Source organism: Drosophila novamexicana, unplaced genomic scaffold, assembly GCF_003285875.2.
Source record: "Drosophila novamexicana strain 15010-1031.04,08,12 unplaced genomic scaffold, DnovRS2.1 tig00000009-arrow-pilon, whole genome shotgun sequence".
NCBI classification, from domain to species: Eukaryota; Metazoa; Arthropoda; class Insecta; order Diptera; family Drosophilidae; genus Drosophila; species Drosophila novamexicana.
In genome coordinates, this window is record NW_020824766.1 from 334,049 (window position 1) to 356,734 (window position 22,686).

The following is a 22,686-nucleotide window of genomic DNA, read 5'->3' on the forward strand; positions in this document are numbered from 1 at the left end:
GTGCTTACGTTTAATACCTTTAATTTGCCTTTGTTTATAAATAATGGCTAAATTTGAGCAATTTGCCAAATCATTTGGGCTTTTTTATTACCTTGTTTTGGACATTAAATATGTGCTTAAGTCTTAATCTCAAACAACGCACTTGGCTAGTTGCATGGCAAAGCGAAGCGTCTTGATGATGGATACTTGAATACCCTGTATCTATTGAAAGCGGTTACAAAAAGGGAAGTAAGACTTGTGCCGTTCTATGTAACAGAAGAAAGAATCTTCGATCTCTTAAGCATATGTATATATAGCAGAAGATAAATCAAGTATCATGCTTAGAATAAGTATATATTATTTTAAATATAACATAAGAATCTAGTTTGGTATGCCCATTAAAAAGTTAGACTCTTTGAATATCTCTCATCAGTTCCCAGGGTAAATCGTTGTCGGCCAAATAGACCGAGGCAAATTGTGCAATAAATGTCTATTTAGACAGTTTAAGCTGTCGTTGAGTTACCTATTTTTTGATCGAAGATAACAATGTTTGGCCACAAAGTAAGATACATAACATATATTCAAGCCAACAAGAAGGGTCATGAATAATTTATAAATATTTTATAAAACGTTTAATTAATGCATTAAATGCGCTCGAGCTAATGCGTGCAGCTGTCAACCTAAGATTCCATACAGAATCTCCACTCGGACCAAGCCAGGGGCCAGGTTAACCAAATAAACTCCAGCCAAGGACGCGGCTTAGTGGGATTACTCTTTGAGTTGCATCAACAACGTTTTGCTGGCCTTTTTGTCGGTGACATTAAAAGCAACATTTGACGGCTATTTGGTTTATTCGTTGGCTTACATAATCTCCAGCCGCAAGACTTGGTCAATATTATGCAACGGCCTCAATTAAACGATCTCAATGCAAATGAATGCCATACAATTTTGGTAAACGATTCGAAAGTCGTTCTAAACTAACCGCAGTGAAGATGTAAATATTTCCACTTGCCGGCATGATAAATGATAGCCTATTATTAGTTTTTTTTTTACCCACACTTTTTGTATATTTAATATATTTATTTAATTATATAAAATATATAAATAAATACATAAATATAAATCAATCAATAAAGAGCTCTCTAAAAAACAAACAAAGTAATTTTTGAGAAAATTCTGAACAGTATTTTATATATTATTATTATGCTCTTAATAATATGTAGAAATTAAAAGCAATTGAAAGCGAAGTCAATTTGAAAACATTTCAATACGCATTTAAAATGCATAAAATGCAGATTATGCGATATTTTGATGGAATTTACGTGTTTTTTCGACATTTCGTTTATATTTTAACGATTTTTTTTTTATCGAAACAAATGTTTTTTTATTAAAATGCCAAAAATAACAAATTAAACATATAATATTCAAAAATTGCTATTCTAATTACTTTTGATATATCACTTGGATATTTATTTATATTTTCGTCATATCTTAATTCGAAATTGTTTTCGAATTTGGACACTTCTTAACTGTTTAAAGTGCTTGACAACAGGTTTGCATACCATTATAAACATGGCCAAAACGTGTACTCTAAATAATGCATAAACCCTGCTCCTATAAAGTATATATGTTCATGGGCAGACATGCCGTCAGATAAACAAATCCTAATTTAAGTTTAGATACGAATGTTAAAATGCAAAAACCATTTGCGTCGTCAGTATAGAGAGCAGGGTGTCTGAGAGCGGCGTACACCCGACCAGAGCATAGTTTGGCTTAGTACAAAAATGAAAGAATTTCAACTTAGGCATTATCTCGGGCCAGACTCAAATCTGGCTGCCATTGGCATTTAATATAATTAATAGTACATTACTTCATTTTGTTTTCAGTTTGTATATTTTTTTAATATTTTGGTTTGGACGCACAAAACGGGCAACAAGCAGCTTTTGTTGTTTTTAATATGGTATTCAATCGCATTTGCATTTGGATTTAATAACAACAAGCGTTAACATTTAAATTGTACTGTTACAAAAATATTAAAAAATAATGGCTGCTTAGCCCAAATGTCGACAGGCATTTAATTGACAATTTAGCTATTTATATACACGCATATATTTGAACATGAACATTCAAGAACTCATAGTGAGCTTTACAAACTCCTCGATTGTGCCTCATCCACCGCCGGATGCGTGCGTATGTACTCCAGCTGGCGGCCCAGATGCTTTGGGGCATGGTCGCCGCTGGGCTGATAGCCATTGGCATCGGCCACATAGGTGAAGGTAACGGGCAGACCCTCCAAGGATACATACTGTACGACGCCCACGGCGCCATTCTCGTTGCCCGCCGCCTTTGTGGTGATGCCATTCGAGGTCTGGAACTCGAAATCATAGTGTCCGGCCGCATCGGGCGGCTGATTGCGATAGTAAATGGTGTCAGCCGGCGCGGCAGGGTTCGCGCTTCCCATTGGCAGCAGCAGCAGCAGCGAGAGCAGCAGCAGCTGGAGCTGGATCGATTGAGGCTGGGCAGGATTCATATGTATACATGAAAAGGAGCCACGAACCTTGGAAGACATGCGACTCCGACTCTGATGAAGCGAATACATCGTGCACTCTATATACCCTATATATATATATATGTGTCTGACTGGCTGGGGCGTTGATCTCGATGCGCTGATCTTGAAGGCTGCAGCGAGTGCGACGCGATCTGTTGGGCTCGCAGGTTAATTTGGAACTGTCAAAATAGCATTTGGCAAATGCAAAAAGAAGCTTTCAATATTCAAATTAAGCGATTCTCTCTCTTGCCGAGCTCACCGGAACTTGAAAACTCAGTTCTAACACATTGTTAGCGGGCGGTTCATTAAAATTAATATCAAACTCTCCAAACTGCGCTGCACACATTTTCAAAATGTTGACAGAAGTCTTTTTAGAAAATATACGAACTACTTGATATATGGCTGCCCAGGCCCAATACAATACATTTGTATATATGTCTAGCATTTGATAAGATTGAAATATTTGATAACCAAACTCAGACCTGTCTGTTATGGCATTCGAGGTGTGGCGCACAGTGGTACCAGGCGCATGAAGAAAGCGTGAAATGCACCAGCTGGGAACTTCAATGAAAGCCGCTTTTAATATATGCATTAAAACTGACTTTGAAAACGAATTTAATATGCCAAACCATTTGGCCCACAGTTCATGGCCAAAAGAAACATGTAATTGCACAGATTGCTATAAACAAAAAAAAAATAGGCGACGATAATGTGATAATTTGGTCAGCAAATAAGACACAGCTGGTCTATCCGAGTATCAGGTATCACGTAAATATATCTTGAATTGTGAATTCAAATTAAGAACATGCAAGCGAAATGTTAAAGGTACGTACATATATTTATTTGATTCGTCACGGCGATTTGTTAGCACGTATTTGATACGATTTCGGCTCTCGGGCATTATAATTATGCCCAACACAGATTGTGTCACGGACTAATGAACTGCGAGTATTGGCAAATTGATACGAATCGAATATATATGGTCGATTTTATTTAACAATTGTCAGCCAAGATGGATTAAACCGGTTACGCGAAGAATAAATCAAGCGTTGCGCTAGATTAATGGGTATCTATGCGTGGCGGCACACACTTTGAACTGTCCGTCACGAGTGGGTGCTACTGTATTCGTGGGCCCTTGCAGCACTGTGCAGCCGGAGGTATGCCGACCTAGACCTTGCACGACTTGAACCACACCCATTATCAATGTGTTCCATCCAGTTCCCACACGCGGCGCTCAAGGCGTTAAAAATCAATCAGCGCATCAATCAACAAATTTATGAAAGAGCTGTGACATTTGCATTGTCTTGAAGGAAAATACGTTGATCAGAAAAAAAACAAAAACGAAGGCGAAGAAGTTAAGAAATTGAAAGAAATCAATTCGATTGTTGTAAACAAAAAATGGTCTCAAATTAGGCGCAAGGCAAAAAGATATTTTCAAGTTAGGCTTAAAAACTGCAGTTGATTGCGTCGAGATGCGAGCACGAATTGCTTCACGGGCATTATTATTAATATGATTGGTTTAATCATAGCTTAGCCTCAGAATTTGATGAACTACAAATGCGAAACACGAAAAACTCGAAATATAGTTGGAGCAGTTGGACAACTCGACTGTGTGTCGACACTTTTGCTGCTCGTCTCAAAGCTGACAGCACATTCGAGCAGAAAGACAAATATACATATATTTTTTAAATGTATTTCGGTTTGAGTTCTTTAATTGATTTGCATAACTGGCAGCTCACACCTCCCGTTTGGGCCAGGGAAATTGAAAACCGAAACAGCCAAAGCATCTTTCAATATATTTATTTCACTAGAATCAGTCGTTGATTGGCTTTGAAGCGCTTTAGAACTCGGCTGGTGGGCCAAGACAAGATAATTAACATGTCGATACGGAACTGAGAAATAGCCAGAAATTCGTTAAAATTTTCTTTTTATTCATTTATTTTATGTTCTTTTTCAAATTTTATGTGGCATATCGCTGTGTATGTGTTTTAAATTTTATCTGATTTGATCATTTTAATGGTATTCATAAGTCGAATGTGACGTCTCTCAAAATATGATTTTTATGGGCTATTCGCAGCTTCCGTATTGCCGCTATACAAGCCCAAAATTGATGTGTGCACATTAATAGACACTTGCTAATTGGACTGAATTCCAGGCGCTGAGCATGGCCTCAAGATGAAAAAATCCATCATAAATGATGCATGGCTGCAGCAGGTGCCTCAAACAGGGACTGAGAGGAAAGTAAGTCAAAAATTCGATCTGCCTTAACCTGATTTAAATGATAAACCTCTTTGCTGCCTCAGATAAATCAAATTTGTGGGTCATAAGCCAACTAAATAATCGTGTTATCTTGTTGCAAATTGATTTTCTAGTTAATTTGCAAAATTTACATATCAACGAAGTAGGAATTATGCCAACTAAGGGATATTATGTTACCATAATTAATCGCTATCAAGGCTGCAAACCGGAATTCCAATTTATATATATATATTTTTTTTACTATGCGCCCATTAAAACCAGATGAAGCGAAACTTGAACCAAATATTATAATTCAAAATAAAAAACTTTTATTGCCCAGCCAGCCCCAAACAATATAAATAACTCCAACCCAATTATTGCATTTATTCAAACATATTTGATAGATGACAATTTTGGGCTCAAATTTAGCCCGTGTTTTGTATATGAAAATATTCACAGCTTGACAATATTTTCAGTACAACGGGCAATTGAAAATCAGAAATTAATTTTATTAATTAAAGATGTAATTTATTTAAATTAATTGACTTTTGAAAACCCAAGCTCGAACTCGAGGCAGGAAGTAGGTCGAACCTAGGGAATTCTTTTGTTAGTGTTTGCAGCCCTGATCGCTAAAAACTAATATTATTTATTACACAAACTGGTTGGCCAATAAAATTATTGCTCAGTTTATTGGATTAAACAATAAAACGGAGTCGCGCAGAGAAAACGATTCAAATTCCGTTTTTTACTATAGCTATTCATAAATGCCAAATTGGTTTCGGAACCAAGAACTCTGGAAATCTCATAAAATGCAGTCAGCGAATAAAACATAAATATTGTGTTAACAAACAACATTATGGCTATTAGCGTGGTTTAAACGGAAATGGATGAATGGCCATCGTGGGCCAAGCGTTTCGGCCTGTTATCAAGCATGAAGCTGGCCGAGAGGCAAACGACGTCGACTGAGAGACTATTGACATTTTGATTATGTTTATTGGTTTTTCATCGATTTCGCTTTGGGCCACCGTTTTTCTCAGATTGTTAGTATAAATATAAAGTTGGCAACACGCGCTCGCACCGCAGTACGTTGCCAAACTTTGAACCTCGCGGAGCTCGCGGCGAGATCGTCGCGTTCGAGTAAACGAGCATTAAATCGAAATCGAATATCAAAGAAATTATAATTAGAAACAAGAGTTATCATTTATAGTTATATATATATATATATTAAAAGTGTTTTTGGTGCTCTCGACAAATATGCGAAATTTTGTAAGCCCCACAACCTTGTGCTTTCCGCGACCCAAATCGAAATATGTTGCTGAAATGTTCGTTTCTCGTTTCTTGTTTTGAATATAGCTGATCACCTGTTTGTGCCTGGCGCTGTTTTGCGGCCAGCTGGACGGGCGACTGGTGCGAATCCGACGCATTCGTCGCCTGGTGGGTGACCAGAGTGAACGGGATGCACAGATTACGGATTATCGCGTCTCGCCGCTGGACGAGGAGGGCGTCTTCAAGTTCGCCTTCAGGACCAGCAATGGCATCGATGTGCAGGCCGCGGGCAGCGCACTGGAAACGATTGGCATATTTAGCTATACCTCGCCGGAGGGTGTGCCCATCGAGACGCGCTACATAGCCGACGAGCTGGGCTTCCATGTGGTCGGCAGACATCTGCCCCAGCCGCCGCCAACGCCCAGCTACATCCTGCGCTCCTTGGAATACATACGCACACACAACGAGGATGGCAGCCCGAAGGCGCGCCTCCTGTGAGCTCGCGCTCACACTCATCCAGAAGAAGGCTGATATTACCATATAGCATATACGTATATTTAGCATATAGTAGAACCCCACTAATAACTACCTATTGTTAGCTTTTGTTAGCCGAATTGCTCTTGGCATTCGTGTACATATATAACTCATGTCATCCAACATATTCCTGCTTAACTTGATTGTGCCGCGCAAGCTGTCATATATCTATATTGACAGCATATGGATATTATTTATAATAACAACAGCAACTGCCAGTTACATCCAAATATAGCTAAAAACAATAATTATTAATATACAATAATGTGGTATTTGTTTAAATTTTGGTCTGACGACCCCAACAAATCAACTCTTGGTTATAGATTAACCATAAAAGTTGATAATCATATGACGTTTTCTCGCTTGACTAGACAACTCATTAATATTTATTAGTCAGCTGAATCGAATCGTGATTCTATTTGGAGTGCTCTTGTAGTTCTTTCCGGGTGGTTGTTGTATTCACATTGCCAGGCTATGCGTACAATAGAATGAGTTGTCTGTTTTTTCAAGAGTCAGGCAAGTATTTGCTAAGGTCTAACACTAGGACATATTTTAACTTAAGCTGAAATCTTTGTTAATTTTTCAAAATAAAACATAAATATTGAAAAATGCATAAACCGAACGCTAAATCTATATTTTATTTTTATTTCTAAAAACTGAAATGTCTTCAAAGTCATATAGGTGTTTATCATAAGGAATACCAGCAAGATAAAGATCTATTCTCTAGTTTGAATTGTCATGCACATTTTATTTTCATTTTTGGGGAATACCATGAATATTTCGGCTCATCCTTTAGATAAACTTGACATCAACATTTTTATTTGACTTCAAAGTTTTTATGTGTTTATTATGAGGAATACCATGATCTCAGGTTTATTTTCTAGATAAACTTGGCATCTACATTTTATATTCATTTGAATAAAATTAAATTATTTCAAAGTTTTATGGGCGCGTATCATGAGAGATGCCGCGAATATTACGATTTATCCTCAAGATTAATTTGGCATCTTCATTTTTATATATAAATAAATTTGCCTTAGGCGCTTGTCATAAGAAATGCCATCAAGAGTATAGTGAAACCTGTTGTTTCATTTACCATCTACACTTTATTGCCATTAATAAGCAATGCCTCGTCCTCTAGATTAATTTGCCATCTTCATTTTATTTTCTTTAATGAGCAATACCTTTAATGAGCAAAAACTTATCCTCTTGATTAATTTTGCCACTATATTTTAAAACCATTTGATTAAAATTAAATGTTTTCAAACTTTAATAGGTTTATCTTCTAGATAAACTTAGCATCTACATTTTAGTTTCATTTTAATAAAATTAAATTACTTAAAAGATTTGTAAGCGTCTATCATAAGCAAAACCCATGAATAGTTATAGTTATTCTCTAGATTAATATGTCACCTGTTTCTACTGTGCCTTAGGCGATTATCTCTTCAGTACTCTTGAGTAATTCGGACAGACTTTTGGAGAGCATTACCTGTGTGGTTCAGGGTATTAATTGCATTCACTGAGCTGCATTGTCATCAAGTTCATTGTGAACCACTTTGACACGCTCCTTGGCACTGGGCCACAGCGAGAACTCATCAATTTCTCAGGCACTCGAAATGATCATTGTGAATGCCAATGAGCATACCTTAAGATGAGCATAATGATGATGATGATGATGTTCATATAGGCATCTTATAAATAGGCCGTTTTGTTGTGCTCCCAATCTCCCTGCGGGCGGCGACACTTGTGCGCGACTCTCGCGCTAATTTGCTTTATGATAGACATGAAAGATCAGCATAAATATATCTTTTTGGAGACAAATTTCTCGGTTCCCTTCTGATGAGCTGACGGGCGCTACTTGTCTGGCCTCAGTCTTGCCTTGGCGCTCGTCGGGAACGGTGCGTTTTCTTTTAAGCAAATCCTTGAAGATAGTTTTACAATTTGATATCCTACGCGTGAACTCAAGTGCAGTCTGCATATATAGTCATATATATATATGCATATATGTGTATAAGTTGATATATCTGTGGAGTTTCTATCGGATTGCGTGGCTTTGATTTATAGCTTCCATAAAGTTTTGCATGCGGTCGATGTGAATGATGTGGAGTATTGCTTTCGCGTGGACAAATGTGAAAATAGTTTTTCCTATTAAAATATAACATATATACATATATGCAGATGAAGTGCTGTTGTGCGGCCTGTTGGGGCCTTTCGTGCTATTTATAAAGCCGCCTTAATCTTAATGGATTTTAATACCATCTACCTATACACATCTATATTTTCAGCCTGCTCTCGTCTTCACAAAATGTTCTGAAAACTGAAATTAATTAATGGCTTGTTATTTTTAAAAGAACAAAAAAAATAAGAAAAGAAATTCGAACGTGTAAAGGTGGATAGGAAATAGTTTCGATCCAATATAAAGATTATTATAAGGCATCAAAATGTTGCCAGCACATTTTGTTTTGTGTGTGCTGGGCTGCATTTCATTTTCCGGAGGTAAGTGGGCGGCCCAAAGTTGGGAAATGGGAAATATATATCATACAGATATAAAATATGACAGTCCCATCGTTTTCTACAGATTGAAGTGCTGCGGTTCACAGTTCTCTACGGGAACTAATAAAGATATATGTATATATATATTATTTTTTTTGGGGTATTTTTAAATATTACGCTAACCGAAACTTGTAACCTTTTCTAATGGCCCATAAACATATCCAGACGTGCCATAAAAACCATTTGCTATAATATCTATGAGTAAGATACAGTTTTATATATGCACGTTTTATGACACCGTCAGATCTAGATCAGCGTATTGATGAATCACGGCCAGTTTGTCTCTGGCACATATTTAGCATTATGACAGTCCCCCATGCCCCATCGCAGCCCTGCGAAGAGTTCACTTAATTACCGGCCAGAATTTACAAACTATAAACATTGATACTGCTCGTAAATTTCCGGAAAGATAAAAATAAACATCACGACAATAAATATTGTTTTAGCAACAATTTAACAGATCTCTTCGTAATGCTCTATAAAAAAAGACTATTTGGGGAAAGTCGTTCTATTGGAGTACTTTCAGAACGAGGGTGAGGGATCGAGCTTAAATAATGGTAATGATATTAACCATAAAGGTGAACAAGTCGAGCATGCCCGATTAGAAGATATCCTGCATCCAGCGGCCGTGCAGAACTAAAGCTATGCCTCAAAAAATGGAAAACCGAAAATTGACAAACACGAACGAGAACTAAAGGACAACATTTGGATTCTCTAGCCTTAATCATCTCCCAAAACCAATATGCCTTCTTTTGCCCAGTTGCAATGGGTATATGGCACAAGATTCACAATGTTAACGAACTTTCATGTTGCAGTAACGCACGCCGTCTACGAGGACTGTAAGACACCCCCGCCCGTGGATCATGGCCGTGCAGTGCTGTTCGAGAGGGGCCCAGTCAACATCGCCGTCTACAAATGTGCGGCGGGGTATGTGCTGAAGGGTTCCAACGAGCTGCTCTGCAATGTGGACAGCGAGGAATGGCAGGGCGAGCCGCCCAACTGCATCGAGGGCAAGAGCAAGGGCAAGGGTAAGTGAAGCGAAGGTTGCTTAGTTGCAGGATGAGCTCATGATATGAACGCTTGGCACAGTGAACACTCATCACAACGAACGCAAGAAGAAAATGCTGTCCATTCCCGAGGAGCCAAACGTGGCCCTCGAGCTAGCCCAGCAGCTGGACTTCAGCTGCATTCAATCCAAGGTGCAGGCACCCGAGATCAGCCATGGCATAGTCGCCAAATACGAGCGACGTCGTCGCGGCGACAAGATCTTCCTGGTGGCCTACTACGCCTGCAACGATAACTACGATTTTGAGCGGACGCAGGTGCAGGCGCTCTACTGCAGCGCCAGCCAGTGGGTGGGCGAGCTGCCCGCCTGCTTGCCGCGCGTCGAATATCCAGAGGGGGACGACGACGAGGACAACGATGATGACTACGATGAATACGAAACGATTGAGGGCGAGGCTGCCGAGGATCTGGAAAGCGATTCACAACTAGGTCAGAGTGTGGAGCCTGTGGCGCCTCCACCACCGCCGCCACCAGTCGAGAAGCAGGAGCCGGAGGCGGAGCTGCTGGAGCCACAAATTGAGACAGAGCCCGAGCCGGCCATAAATCCCGAATCCGAGGCAGCAGTCGAGCCTGCAGTGGAGACAGCTCCCGAGGTGGTGCCAGTACTAAGCCCAGAGGATGCGGAACCAGAAATTGTGGTGCACGTGAATGAGCCGCAGCCCGAGTCTCGACCAGAGTCGGAGCAGGAGCCGGAGCCAGAGCTGGAGCCGGAAGTCGCAACTGAGGCTGTGCCAGCAGCTGCTGTCACAGACATCAACATTGTTGTGGAGCCCACAAAGGATCCATACTCGCCACGTCTGCTGGACGAGAGCTGCGGAGAGGATCGCGGTGGCTGCGCCCAAAAATGCGAGCGTCTCCTATTCCCCGGCGAGAATGAGCCGCGTCTCAAGTGCAGCTGCAACGAGGGCTACACCCTGGATCCGCAGGACTATTCCAGCTGTCTTGGTAGGTGCCAGCCGCTTAGCTTCAATAGAAAAGCTGAACTCATTCTTGTTGCCTCCCTTGCAGACATCGATGAGTGCCAGGAGTCCAATGGCGGCTGCTCCCAGATCTGCAACAACCTGCCCGGCAGCCACGAGTGCGCCTGCGAGAATGGCTACCAGATTGATGCCTCCACCGGCAACAGCTGCGTGGGTGAGTCCTGGCCATATGCTGTTCCAAATGCCAACGAGCTAATTCGATTTTTTTAATCTGCAGATATCGATGAGTGCGCACAGCCGGAGCTGGCCGAGGAGTGCGCCTACGGCTGTGTAAATACGCCTGGTTCCTATCGCTGTGTGATACCCTTGGATACCAAAGAGGACGCCGACGAGGTGTCCCAGGAAACGCCGCCAGTTAATCCAGTAGAGCCGAAGTCTGAGGTCGAGTCGAGTGTGGAGCCGGCTGTGGAGCCTGCGCCCGTGCAGCCCAGCTGCAATCCGGGCTTTGCGCTCGCGCCGGATGCCAGCGAGTGCCAGGACATCAACGAGTGCGACATCGTTGTGGAGGACAACGAGAACGCGGATCATGTGCCGCATCGCGTCTGCCAGCAGCAGTGCGAGAATACGATCGGCTCCTATCGCTGCAGCTGCCGCGAGGGCTACCACCTGCTCGAGGAGGATCAGAGCAGCTGTGTGCCCGACAGCTGCGAGGACCTGGACAATCCGCAATTGAATCGCCTGCGCTGCGCCCACCAGTGCGAGAATCTGCCCAATGGCGGCTATGCGTGCATCTGCCCCGCCGGCTACAAGCTTGACGAGGATTTGCACAACTGCGTGGTGCTGGAGACGGTGTGCAGCCGGGAGCAGGGACACGAGCGCTGTCGCCCGGGCAGCTGCCTGCCCAGCGAGGACAACAGCACGTTCAGTTGCCTCTGCCCGCCCGGCTACGCCAGTGAGGTGTTCAGCTGCCAGGATCTGGACGAGTGCGCCCTGGGCACACACAAGTGCAGTCACGATTGCTTTAACACCGCCGGCGGCTATCAGTGCCTGTGCCCGCGCGGCATGTCGCTGCAGGAGCCGGACGGACACACCTGCGTGGCGCCTGATCCCTGTGCGGTCAACAACAATGGCTGCGAGCAGCTCTGCCTGAGCGCCGAGGCCGGCGCCTGCAACTGCAGCAAGGGCTACCTGCTGAACGCCGACAACAAGAGCTGCGACGACGTGGACGAGTGTCAGGTGAACAATGGCGGCTGCCAGCAACTCTGCCGCAATCTGCCAGGTGCGTATGAGTGTGTGTGTGCCGCCGGCTACGAGCCACTCCAGCTGGCTGGGCACAGCAACTATTGCTTCGACATAGACGAGTGCGCCACCAATAGCTACTCATGCGAGCCGGGCCAGCGCTGCGAGAATCTCAATGGATCCTACACCTGCCTCTGCGAGCCAGGCTACGCTTTGGGCATCTCATCAACCGCATCATCATTATCATTGTCATCGCCTTCATCCTCGCCAGCTTCATCTGCTTCGCTCGCCTGCTTGGACATTGACGAATGCTCCATGTCGAATGGCAACTGCTCGCATTACTGCATCAATCTGGCGGGCAGCTTTCAGTGCGCCTGCCCGCTGGGCTTTAGCCTGGCTGCGGATGGGCGCCACTGTCAGGATCAGGATGAGTGCCTGGTGGGCAATGGTCAGTGCGCGCAGCTCTGCCTGAATCAGCCGGGCGGCTTTGCTTGCGCTTGTCTCGAGGGCTATCGGCTGGCGGCCGATGGCTTTGGCTGCTTGGACATTGATGAGTGCGCTCTGGATTTTGGTAATTGCAGCAGCATTTGCATTAATCTTCTAGGTTCGCATGCCTGCGCCTGCGACAGGGGCTACGAGCTGGCCGCCGATGGGCACAGCTGCCAGGATGTGGACGAGTGCGCCGGCCTGCTCTCCGGCGGCTGCACCCACGAGTGCATCAACAAGCCGGGCAGCTACGAGTGCGGCTGCCCGCTCGGCTATCTGCTGCAGGAGGACGAGCGCAGCTGCCGGCCCGCCATAGTTGGCTGTCCGCCAGGCACGCGTCACACCGACCAGGGCTGCGAGCCCATCGAATGCGCCGCCGGCTTGCTGCTCGGCGCAGACGGCACCTGCGTGGACATTGACGAGTGCCGCGTGAACAACGGCGGCTGCTCGCACGAGTGTTTGAATGCGCGCGGCTCCTATAAGTGCGGCTGCCCGGCTGGCTACCAGCTGGCCGCCAATGCACGCGACTGCGAGGATGTGGACGAGTGCGCCGTGGACCAGGCCGGCTGCGAGGGCAGCTGCGTCAATGTGCCCGGCAGCTTCAAGTGCGAGTGCGCGGCGGGCAAGCGGTTGTCCTTCGACGAGCGCAGCTGCTACGATGTGCCGGCAACGGAGCCCAGGGTGCCGCTGGCACTACCGCCTCCAGTTCCCCTGGCGCCAGTTGCAACGGCAGCGCCGCCCGTGATGCCCGTGCGCCCGCTGCCCACACTAAGACCTTTGACGCCGCCAATCGTTGGATCGGGATTGCCCGCATTGCCCGCTTTGCCTGCATTGCCCGCATTGCCCGGCTTGCAGGTGAGAGATCAATGTGTGCGCTTCCAGGCGCCAGCCAATGGACAGGCGCACTGCAACAGGTATCGCCACAAGCGCAAGCTCTTCTATAATACGCGCTGCAAGGTGCGCTGCAATCCCGGCTACCAGCTGCTCGGCTCCGAGATCAGAAGCTGCGGCGCCTCCGGCAACTGGGAGGGCCAGGAGAACAAGTGTGTGCGTGAGTATCCGCAGGATAAGACACAAGCCGCTGTTCCTTTAAGCTGTCCACGTGTCTTTCCTTACCGCAGCCATTTCCCAGCCACCTCGATGGATAACGGGCAGCTCACGGGCAGCTGCGCCCGCTCAGGCTGGCTGTCCCGCGCTGCCGGCGCCGCGCAACGGCGTCATCTCACCCGCCAGCTGCACCCGGGGCGCCTCCAGCTTTGGCTCCATCTGCCACCTGCAGTGCAACATGGGCTTTGTGCCCGTTGGCGGCATGCTGACCACCTGCATGAACGGCTGGTCTCTGGGCAGCGTGCTGGAGTGCAAGCCCTTCGCCTCGAACTTCTTGAGCAATCAATTGCCTACAGCGACCAGTGTTCAGGCACCCTGGCAGCAGCAGCCATTCAGACAGCTGTCGACCATTCAACAGGTGCGTCGGCAGCAGGTGCCCGTCCAGCGGCCAGTTAACGCGTACATCAAGTGCCCGGAGAACGTAGTTATCCTGCTGAATCCGCATCAGAGCAAGGCCCATGTCATACTACAGCGTCCGGCTACAAATTTGGACTATCGTCATGTGGTTGCCTTTCCGGCTTGGGCTAAGCAGCTCCAGGGTCATCTGCCCGCGGGCACGCATAAGATCGTTTACAGGGCCCACGATCCGGTCACATCACAGACCGTTGGGTGCCAGACCATCATCACCGTCAAGCAGGCACCAGCTCCGAGTTCCTACTCATCTTTTCCCGTTTTTAGACCGGCTGCAATGCCTGCTTTTAGACCTGCGCCACTTCCAGAGTTCCGATCCGCTTCCCTTCCACAGTTCGGAGCAGCTTCGAAACCTTTTGCCAGCATCTTTGATGCATCGCCCACAGTGAGACGTTCCGAGAGCCTGATAGCTGAGCGACCCGCTGAGGAGACACCTTCGCCAAGATCATTTGAGAGCTCTCGCATTGATCTGGGCTCTTCCTCATCCCGCTACTGTCCGCCTTCCTTTGAGGTGCATTTGAAAGAGAACCAAAATCTGCGCTCCGTTGTCTGGGAAGAGCCTCGCTTCGAGGGTAAACTCTTGAAGATCTACAAATCATCTGTAAGTACAGCAAATGGCACTCTTTCCAAACTCTTAGAACCAGCTTATTTCTTGAATATATCCACAGTTCCCTGGCGCACTGTTCGGTCGGGGCGATCATGACATCAAATATGAAGCCACCACCACGGATGGCCTGACTCTGACCTGTAGCTTCCAAATTCGTGTCAAAGGTGAGCAGACAGCCGAGACTCCAGTCTGTCTTCACTTCTTCTATACTTCTTGTATATTCATATATGCCTCTATTCTATAGTTTTTATCTATAGTTTCGACTATAACCAATCCATTGACATTTGTATGTCTATATTTATACCTAAATTTATGCCCATATAAAACGGACATTATATATCTACTATATACCTATATGATTATATATACATTCATACTTAAATTTATACCTATATGTAACCCATTTGTATACATATAAGTTAACCTAAACGCCATATTTACATCTATATTTATTCCTTTATCCTTTTCGTGCTTTATTAATATCAATATTTATACCTTTACCTATCTAGCCGCTGAACCCACCCCCGCTCCCGACCATGCCGAGATAAGCTACCCGGACCTGTCTTCTGCCCCCGCTGCACTCACTGAGCCCACGCACAGCAGCCTCTTTGCGGGCCACGAGTCGTACGTGGTCTGTCCCGGCAAGGAACCGGTCAAAGTGACCGCCAGCCAATCTGTAAGTTCCATCAACCACAATTCAGAGCAGCTGCGTCAAGCGGCGTCTCGCCAATATCGCGCCCAAAGCCAAAGCATCTATTAGCTGTAATGCGAGAAACCCAGCGAAGGTTTAGCAAAGCATCTAACGTTTGAATGCAACCCCTTTGCATCTGTATCTGTATATATCTGTAACTGTAACTGCAACTATTTGTATCTCTATCTGTATCTAGGTCAATCTGCCCGTGGGCTGCACTCTGAAGAACGTACGTTCACAGACGTCTACACAGGCACATCCGAAACGCGGCCTCCTCACCTCGCTCTGGCGTCAATATAATAATTTCTAATTATTTTTAATTTATAATAAATAATTTCTAAACAATGATTTATTTTTTGTAAAGAACATTTGTAAAACTACATGAATTTTTGATACCTTTTTTATGCGAATTATTTTTGGATATCTCTTATGCGTAATTTAAATAAATATTTTAATGAAATGTACTTTGCGATATTTTCTTATTGATTTTAATTAAAATTACTAAATATATATTTCTAATTGCGAACTCAGCTGTAAGCTCACACGATTATTAAATCGATTATTAAATTTTATATAAACACATCACTAAAAGAAAAGAAAAACATAGATAATGATTATTTCTTATTTGAATTAGTGGGAATCGCTTAGTAGATCAGTATTTTTAAATACGTTTGTTACTCATGTTAGGCTCAGCCCAACATACACACATAATCAAATGCATGCATATAAGTATCTATTAAAATACAAAAAACCCGAAATATATTAACACCTAGTTATCATGATTATACGTACCAGTTTCTTCATTGACCACTGCCAAAGCCATAGCCACTGCCTTCACCCTGGTTGAATTCGCCTCCTCCTGTGTTTAAGTTGTCTCGTCCTCCTATATGAAAGCCGACGCCTCCTTTCTTCAACTGAAGCCTTTGAGGCTTACTTTAATTCATGAGAATCGCGTAGAAGGGAATTAGTTTAGATTACGATTTTAAACAAACAGACATGCATGCATGCATACACAATTCATCCACACAAACATAATTACATACATACACGCATTCATGCTCACATATATGTATGTATATACACATATGTATATATATATACATATACATAAACACATACATGCATACATACAAATCCATACCTACATACATACAGGCATACATACATATATCCACACATACACACATACATACATACATACATACATGCATAAATACATACATACATACATACATACATACATACATACATACATACAAAGATAAATACATACATACATACATACGTACATACGTACACATACATGCATACATGCATACATACATACATACATACATACATGCATACATGCATACAAACATGCATACATACATACAAACATGCATACATGCATACATGCATACATACATACATACATACATACATACATACAAACATGCATACATGCATACATGCATACATACATACATACATACATACATACATACATACATACATACATACATACATACATACATACATACATACATAAATAAATACAAAGATAAATACATACATACATATGTACATACGTACATACATACATATACACTTACATATACACTTACATACAGAGGCACAAACAGAACAAGACTACCAAAACCACACACACATGTTACTCTTTAAACTGAAGAGTAAAAATTGTAATTTTTACTTGTATTTTTGAGAATCGCATAACAGGACATTAGTCAATAATATATTTCTTTCAAATTTGCACTGCAGCGGTAAGTTAAGTACATACGTACATGCACACATGCAGACATGCATACATTATATGTAAGTACATGCAACCAAATATATATACATATAGCGTATAAGCCCAAAATTTTAGACATCACTTTTTCATAAGTTGCAATCAACTTTTTACGCAGTCAGTCAGTCTGTCAGTCATTCAATCAGTCAGTCAGGCCAAACAGTTTTATATATAGAGATAATATTTTGAAGCTGTAAACTTAAACAATAACTTGTACTATTTATTAAAGTGTCTACAACTCGCGCTACATAACTTACAGATTTGATTACAAAAGAATTTATTTGTCGTAATTTGCATGGCTTATTGCATCAGTTTTATTTTTGGGAACAGAAGCAAGCAATTCTCACCCGTAAAAAAAAGCCCATATATAGCTATGTCGCAGCTAAATGCAATGCTGCATTATCTCGACTAGAGAGTATGAGAGAGGGGTTACGGGGTGAAGCCATAAAAAGCTGCAAAAAGCATATCAAAAAATAATACAAATATAATAAAAAGTCTAAAAATTAGATTCAAAAGAAACCCTCTTTTGCCAAGTTTGCGTACAATTCAAATATAGCCCGCGCTTTGTATATGAAAATATTGAAAGCTTGCAATATTTTCAGTGCAAGGGGCAATTGTTTAATAGTTAATAATGCTCAATAATATAATGATAAGAAATAAATAAATATAATTAATTGGTATAGTCCAATTCTAAGTTGTGCGCAATTTGTAATCTCGCGTCAATAATATAAAAAAGAATACAATAAAAAATAATTGTAAATAGGTGACGAACCAGAACAAGGGTTCAACAATCGAACCAGCAAACTGGTTCGAAGCGTAAAGTAAATTTATATATATATTTTTGGCTTGCAGGAATATAAAATAGATGCCCACAAAAATGACAACATGAGGCAAACGTGTGTGGCAACTTCGAGCGGAGTGTTGCAGATGCGTTCCACAAATCACGATCCACACTCAGAGAATCGCGTAGAGCCCGCTAAAAGGGGTCTCATTGTTTGAATGAAAGCTGATTTTGCACATATGTCAGTTGAAGGGGGCAAATGAGCGGGTCAGCATTTGTCTTATTAGTTGTTGTTGTTGTCGTGTTGTTGTTGTAGTTGTTGTTGTTGACTACTTGATAAGCAACTGCGTGCCACTTGCTGAAAACTCAAGACAGGTTGCCGACTTAATCAAAACATTATTTCGATAGTCGCTCGTTCAGCTGTGGAACTCGCCTGTTTTAGAAGGCTTTTGCACTGCTTTAAATGCCGCCTATAAAACTTTATTTACCTTCAATAATTGCCCAGAAATGCCGTTGAACCCGTTTGGCTAGAACCTGTCATTAGAATTTTGATTATTTCGTAGCTATTTTCAATATAGTTTTTTTTTCGCAAAATTTAAACTATTTAACATAAAGAAAGACCACAAGCGGCGCATGTTTTTGATAAGAATTATGCTCTTCATGCCCATATAGACTTTTTTATGTTCGACTCCGGTACACGGGCCAACCGAAGCTATATAGAGACGCCAGCTGATAACCCCCGAGCTCGGCGTGGATGCCGTTCTCTGATCGACCCATTCGCGTATGCTCTGTGCTCGGTTTTGGTTGTATTGTGTTGTTATTATTGATATTATTGCCTCACAGATTAGCTTATAGCTGGGCCTCTGGCTGAAGTCTATAAAAGCATCTGAATGGCACAGAAACCAAATCAGTTTTAAAGCGTGTGTTCTGCGTTGCGTTCGCATTGCTTTTGTTTTTGCTTTTTCAAGAAACGTTCTCAACTCGAAGAACATCCGTGAGACAATCGAGACACAGTAGCAAAAATGTATCAGCGTCAAGTTTCCTTCGATAAGGTTGGTTCACGACGCAGTTCCTGCAAATGCGTACAATCAATACACACAAATAAATCTGTATATTTCCATACTGAGAGTGAAATTCTACATATGAAACAAATGCGATTCACAACTAACCCAACGTGCAAAAACAATATAAATTAGTCAATATAAATCAAGTAAAATATTATACAAATTCATAGAAAATAATTTAAACATTCTAACAAAATAATAAAGTGAAAGATTTTATTCTAGAAGCTAAACGTCAAGTTTCGTGACTCTAGTTCTTAAAACCCAAGAACTATGCTCTGAAAACAGGATTTCGATATCGAGTCTTATCGCTAGATTGGAAAAGATTATCGAAAGCAAGCTTGTATTTCGCGGAAATTAATAGGAGCTACGTTCAAAATTTCAAGTCTTCAGTTCTTATAGCAAATGCTTAAATTAAAAAACCTGAAAGACTATCTTAACTATTTGCTGCGTTGCGTTTTTTATACACTTTAGAAAATCAGTGATAATATAAGAAAAATTATTTAACATTTTTAAAGAGAGTTCTTTAATAGCTTAATTTATTTTTTTGACTAGAAAAGGCTTTAAATCTGAAATTAAATTAATCTAACTTTATAGCCATGCACAATGAGATATACTTTACTGTTTATAGAGCTTAGCCATTACGGGCACAAATACAGAATATTTGAGCACAAGTGAATCTCGTGGACGAGGGTTGGGTTTACGAATCAAGTTCTAGGTAATATTCATGGCTTTGGCCCTGTGATCGGGCATTGCGGTTAGACCTTCGATTTAAGTCTTGGGCCGTTGGCGACCTTTGAAATCTGAGCGAAACAGAAAAATCCCATGACGCTAATATCTGTTTGCAATGCCAGAGCAGCAATGGCAATAACATGCCTATTATATAGAACATTAACCGATTGATTGATGGGCCGTTTTTCGCAGCCGATGCCTATCTGATAACCATGTCTGGTTATTATGCAAACAGATTGGCATACAAATTGATAAGCACAAGTGGTCATTATTTCTACTATTGTTGTTGTTGTTGTAGCCAACTCGCATCGAGGACTCTGCGTATATAGCGGAGGGCGTGGACATGCGGGAGGCGCGCAACACGTGCCTGCTGTTCTCGCCGAAGGACTCGTCGCTGGCCAGCGGCGCCTTGGCCAACACGTTGGCCATCTTCAAGAAGCACGACATCAATCTGGTGCACATCGAGTCGCGCTCCTCGCTGCGTGTGCCCGGCTACGAGTTCTTTGTGGAGTGCGATGGCAAGTCCGGTGCCCTGGGCAAGGCCATCGAGGATCTGAAGGAGCAGTGCAGCTACTTCAACATCATCTCGCGCGATTACAAGGACAATGCGACGGCTGTGCCCTGGTTTCCACGTCGTATACGTGATCTGGACCGGTTCGCCAATCAGATTTTGAGCTATGGTGCGGAGCTGGATTCGGACCATCCGGGCTTCACAGATCCCGAGTATCGCAAGCGTCGCAAGTACTTTGCGGACATTGCCTACAATTACAAGCACGGGGAGCAGCTGCCGCATGTGGACTATACGAAGGAGGAGATCGAAACGTGGGGCATCATCTTTCGGAATCTGACCAAGCTCTACAAGACGCACGCTTGCCGCGAATACAATCATGTCTTTCCCCTGCTGGTGGACAACTGCGGCTTCCGGGAGGATAACATACCACAGCTGGAGGATGTCTCCAACTTCTTGAGGGGTAAGTAGATCTGGTGCTCTGTCTCTTTGGATTTCTATATATACCATCTTGTTTTGTTGGCCAGATTGCACGGGCTTCACTCTCCGCCCGGTAGCTGGCCTGCTCAGCTCTCGCGATTTCTTGGCTGGTCTGGCGTTCCGCGTCTTCCATTCCACCCAGTACATCAGGCATCCCAGCAAGCCCATGTACACGCCCGAGCCGGATGTTTGCCACGAGCTGCTGGGTCATGTGCCTCTCTTCGCCGATCCGGCCTTTGCCCAGTTCAGTCAGGAGATTGGCTTGGCCTCGCTGGGCGCACCCGACGACTACATTGAGAAGCTGTCCACGGTAAGATATGCCAGCCTAGCTCTGATCTTCTAATCCTTGTGGTCGGTCGGTCACGCTCTTTCAGATCTTCTGGTTCACCGTGGAGTACGGCTTGTGTCGGCAGGAGGGAGAGCTGAAGGCCTTTGGCGCCGGCCTGCTCTCCTCCTACGGCGAGTTGGAGTACTGTCTGACGGACAAGCCACAGCTCAAGGACTTCGAGCCGGAGGTGACTGGCATCACCAAGTATCCCATCACCCAGTTCCAGCCGCTTTACTATGTGGCCGACAGTTTCGAGAGCGCCAAGGAGAAGACCATGTGAGTAGCAGCCAAGTGCAGTTCCATCGATTCGTTTCTCCAATTCGCATCTTTGCAGCAAATTCGCCAACTCCATACCGCGCCCTTTCGGCGTGCGCTACAATGCCTACACGCAGAGCATCGAGGTGCTGGACTCCAAGCCGCAGATCTCGAATCTGATGAACAACATCAACTCCGAGTTCCAGATACTTCAGAACGCGATTGTCAAGCTGCGCGTCTAACTCGATTCATATAATCCTAACTATAAGACACTTTATATCTATATATATCGCGACTGGAACCAAGCCGGGCTCAGTCCACAATTTCAATTAAACTTTAATCATTAACCGAACCTTAAACCCAAACAGTTGTTTAATAAACAGCTAAAACAAAACCAAGTCTTTTTTTAATGGGCTGGTTGGATATTAAGTTAAGGGAATATAAATAACTTTGGCAACAACTATTGCTGCCAATTTTGGGGTAGATCTCAAATTTAGCCCTCATTTTGTATAGGAAAATAATTATGGCTTGAAATATTTTCGGTACAAAGGGCAATTAAAATAAGGACTTATAGTCAGGGTGCAGGCTCGAACTGAGCCTTGGTTTGGCTGATACAAAAATACTTTTTATAATTTATGAAAATAATAATATGATATTTTGTAACTATTTCGTTTATACCTTTTGTTTATTACAACGTGTCTCGGCTTTAAAGTGTATCGATTTATACTTATGCGAAAATTATTCTATATGTTCTTCTATGTATATCAGAGAGTATATCTATAGTTATTTACAGAACAACACAATGTACAATATATATACAATATATACAAGTTCTATTATAATAGTTATGCACAGGGTTTGCCTTAAAGCTAGATACTTAAACTGGTTTGAGTTGAAAGCTATTTCGAATATATAGAGAATAATATATATATATATATATATATATGTTAAGTTTACTGCAGTTGGCTCTTCTATCAGCTTGAATGTAGTGAATGTGAATGTGAATGTGATTGTGAGTGTGATTCGGTGACATATTCAACTCTGATCATGAAGTTAAAGAGGAACATAGCCTGATAATACAACTGAAATATAATTTAATCACACA

The 22,686-nt window shown here is 43.0% G+C and overlaps 4 protein-coding genes across 7 annotated transcripts; 3 read left to right on the forward strand and 1 right to left on the reverse strand.

Moving 5' to 3' along the window:
- Positions 1-1,985: 1,985 nt before the first annotated feature.
- LOC115767846 (pupal cuticle protein Edg-78E) lies at positions 1,986-2,888 on the reverse strand. Of its 3 annotated transcripts, none has more exons than XM_030712217.1 (2): positions 2,537-2,888; positions 1,986-2,479 (listed from the first exon to the last, which is right to left on the reverse strand). In XM_030712217.1, the coding sequence occupies exons 1-2, from the start codon at positions 2,576-2,578 to the stop codon at positions 2,126-2,128; spliced, it is 396 nt and encodes a 131-aa protein (XP_030568077.1). In that variant the 5' UTR covers positions 2,579-2,888; the 3' UTR covers positions 1,986-2,125. The 3 variants fall into 3 exon arrangements, with proteins under 3 accessions (XP_030568077.1, XP_030568068.1, XP_030568060.1); XM_030712208.1 differs by having other exon boundaries at positions 1,987-2,679; positions 2,787-2,888; XM_030712200.1 differs by having other exon boundaries at positions 1,987-2,706; positions 2,787-2,888.
- A 1,820-nt stretch (positions 2,889-4,708) lies between these two features.
- LOC115767890 (pupal cuticle protein Edg-78E) lies at positions 4,709-7,113 on the forward strand. 2 transcript variants are annotated; one of them, XR_004018412.1, is made up of 2 exons: positions 4,709-4,768; positions 4,831-4,874. XR_004018412.1 is itself a non-coding variant. In XM_030712259.1 (2 exons), the coding sequence occupies exons 1-2, from the start codon at positions 6,020-6,022 to the stop codon at positions 6,527-6,529; spliced, it is 423 nt and encodes a 140-aa protein (XP_030568119.1). In that variant the 5' UTR covers positions 5,980-6,019; the 3' UTR covers positions 6,530-7,113. The 2 variants fall into 2 exon arrangements, 1 of the variants encoding a protein (XP_030568119.1); XM_030712259.1 differs by lacking the exons at positions 4,709-4,768; positions 4,831-4,874 and adding exons at positions 5,980-6,031; positions 6,119-7,113.
- A 1,719-nt stretch (positions 7,114-8,832) lies between these two features.
- LOC115767921 lies at positions 8,833-16,065 on the forward strand. Its single transcript, XM_030712293.1, has 10 exons — positions 8,833-9,061; positions 9,934-10,146; positions 10,208-11,128; positions 11,192-11,317; positions 11,381-12,382; positions 12,947-13,879; positions 13,950-14,947; positions 15,015-15,117; positions 15,463-15,629; positions 15,841-16,065. The coding sequence occupies exons 1-10, from the start codon at positions 9,007-9,009 to the stop codon at positions 15,952-15,954; spliced, it is 4,632 nt and encodes a 1,543-aa protein (XP_030568153.1). The 5' UTR covers positions 8,833-9,006; the 3' UTR covers positions 15,955-16,065.
- A 3,060-nt stretch (positions 16,066-19,125) lies between these two features.
- On the forward strand, positions 19,126-21,975 carry LOC115766721 (protein henna). The gene is made up of 5 exons (XM_030710672.1): positions 19,126-19,269; positions 20,309-20,981; positions 21,046-21,308; positions 21,373-21,602; positions 21,661-21,975. The coding sequence occupies exons 1-5, from the start codon at positions 19,240-19,242 to the stop codon at positions 21,821-21,823; spliced, it is 1,359 nt and encodes a 452-aa protein (XP_030566532.1). The 5' UTR covers positions 19,126-19,239; the 3' UTR covers positions 21,824-21,975.
- The last annotated feature ends 711 nt before the right edge of the window (positions 21,976-22,686 follow it).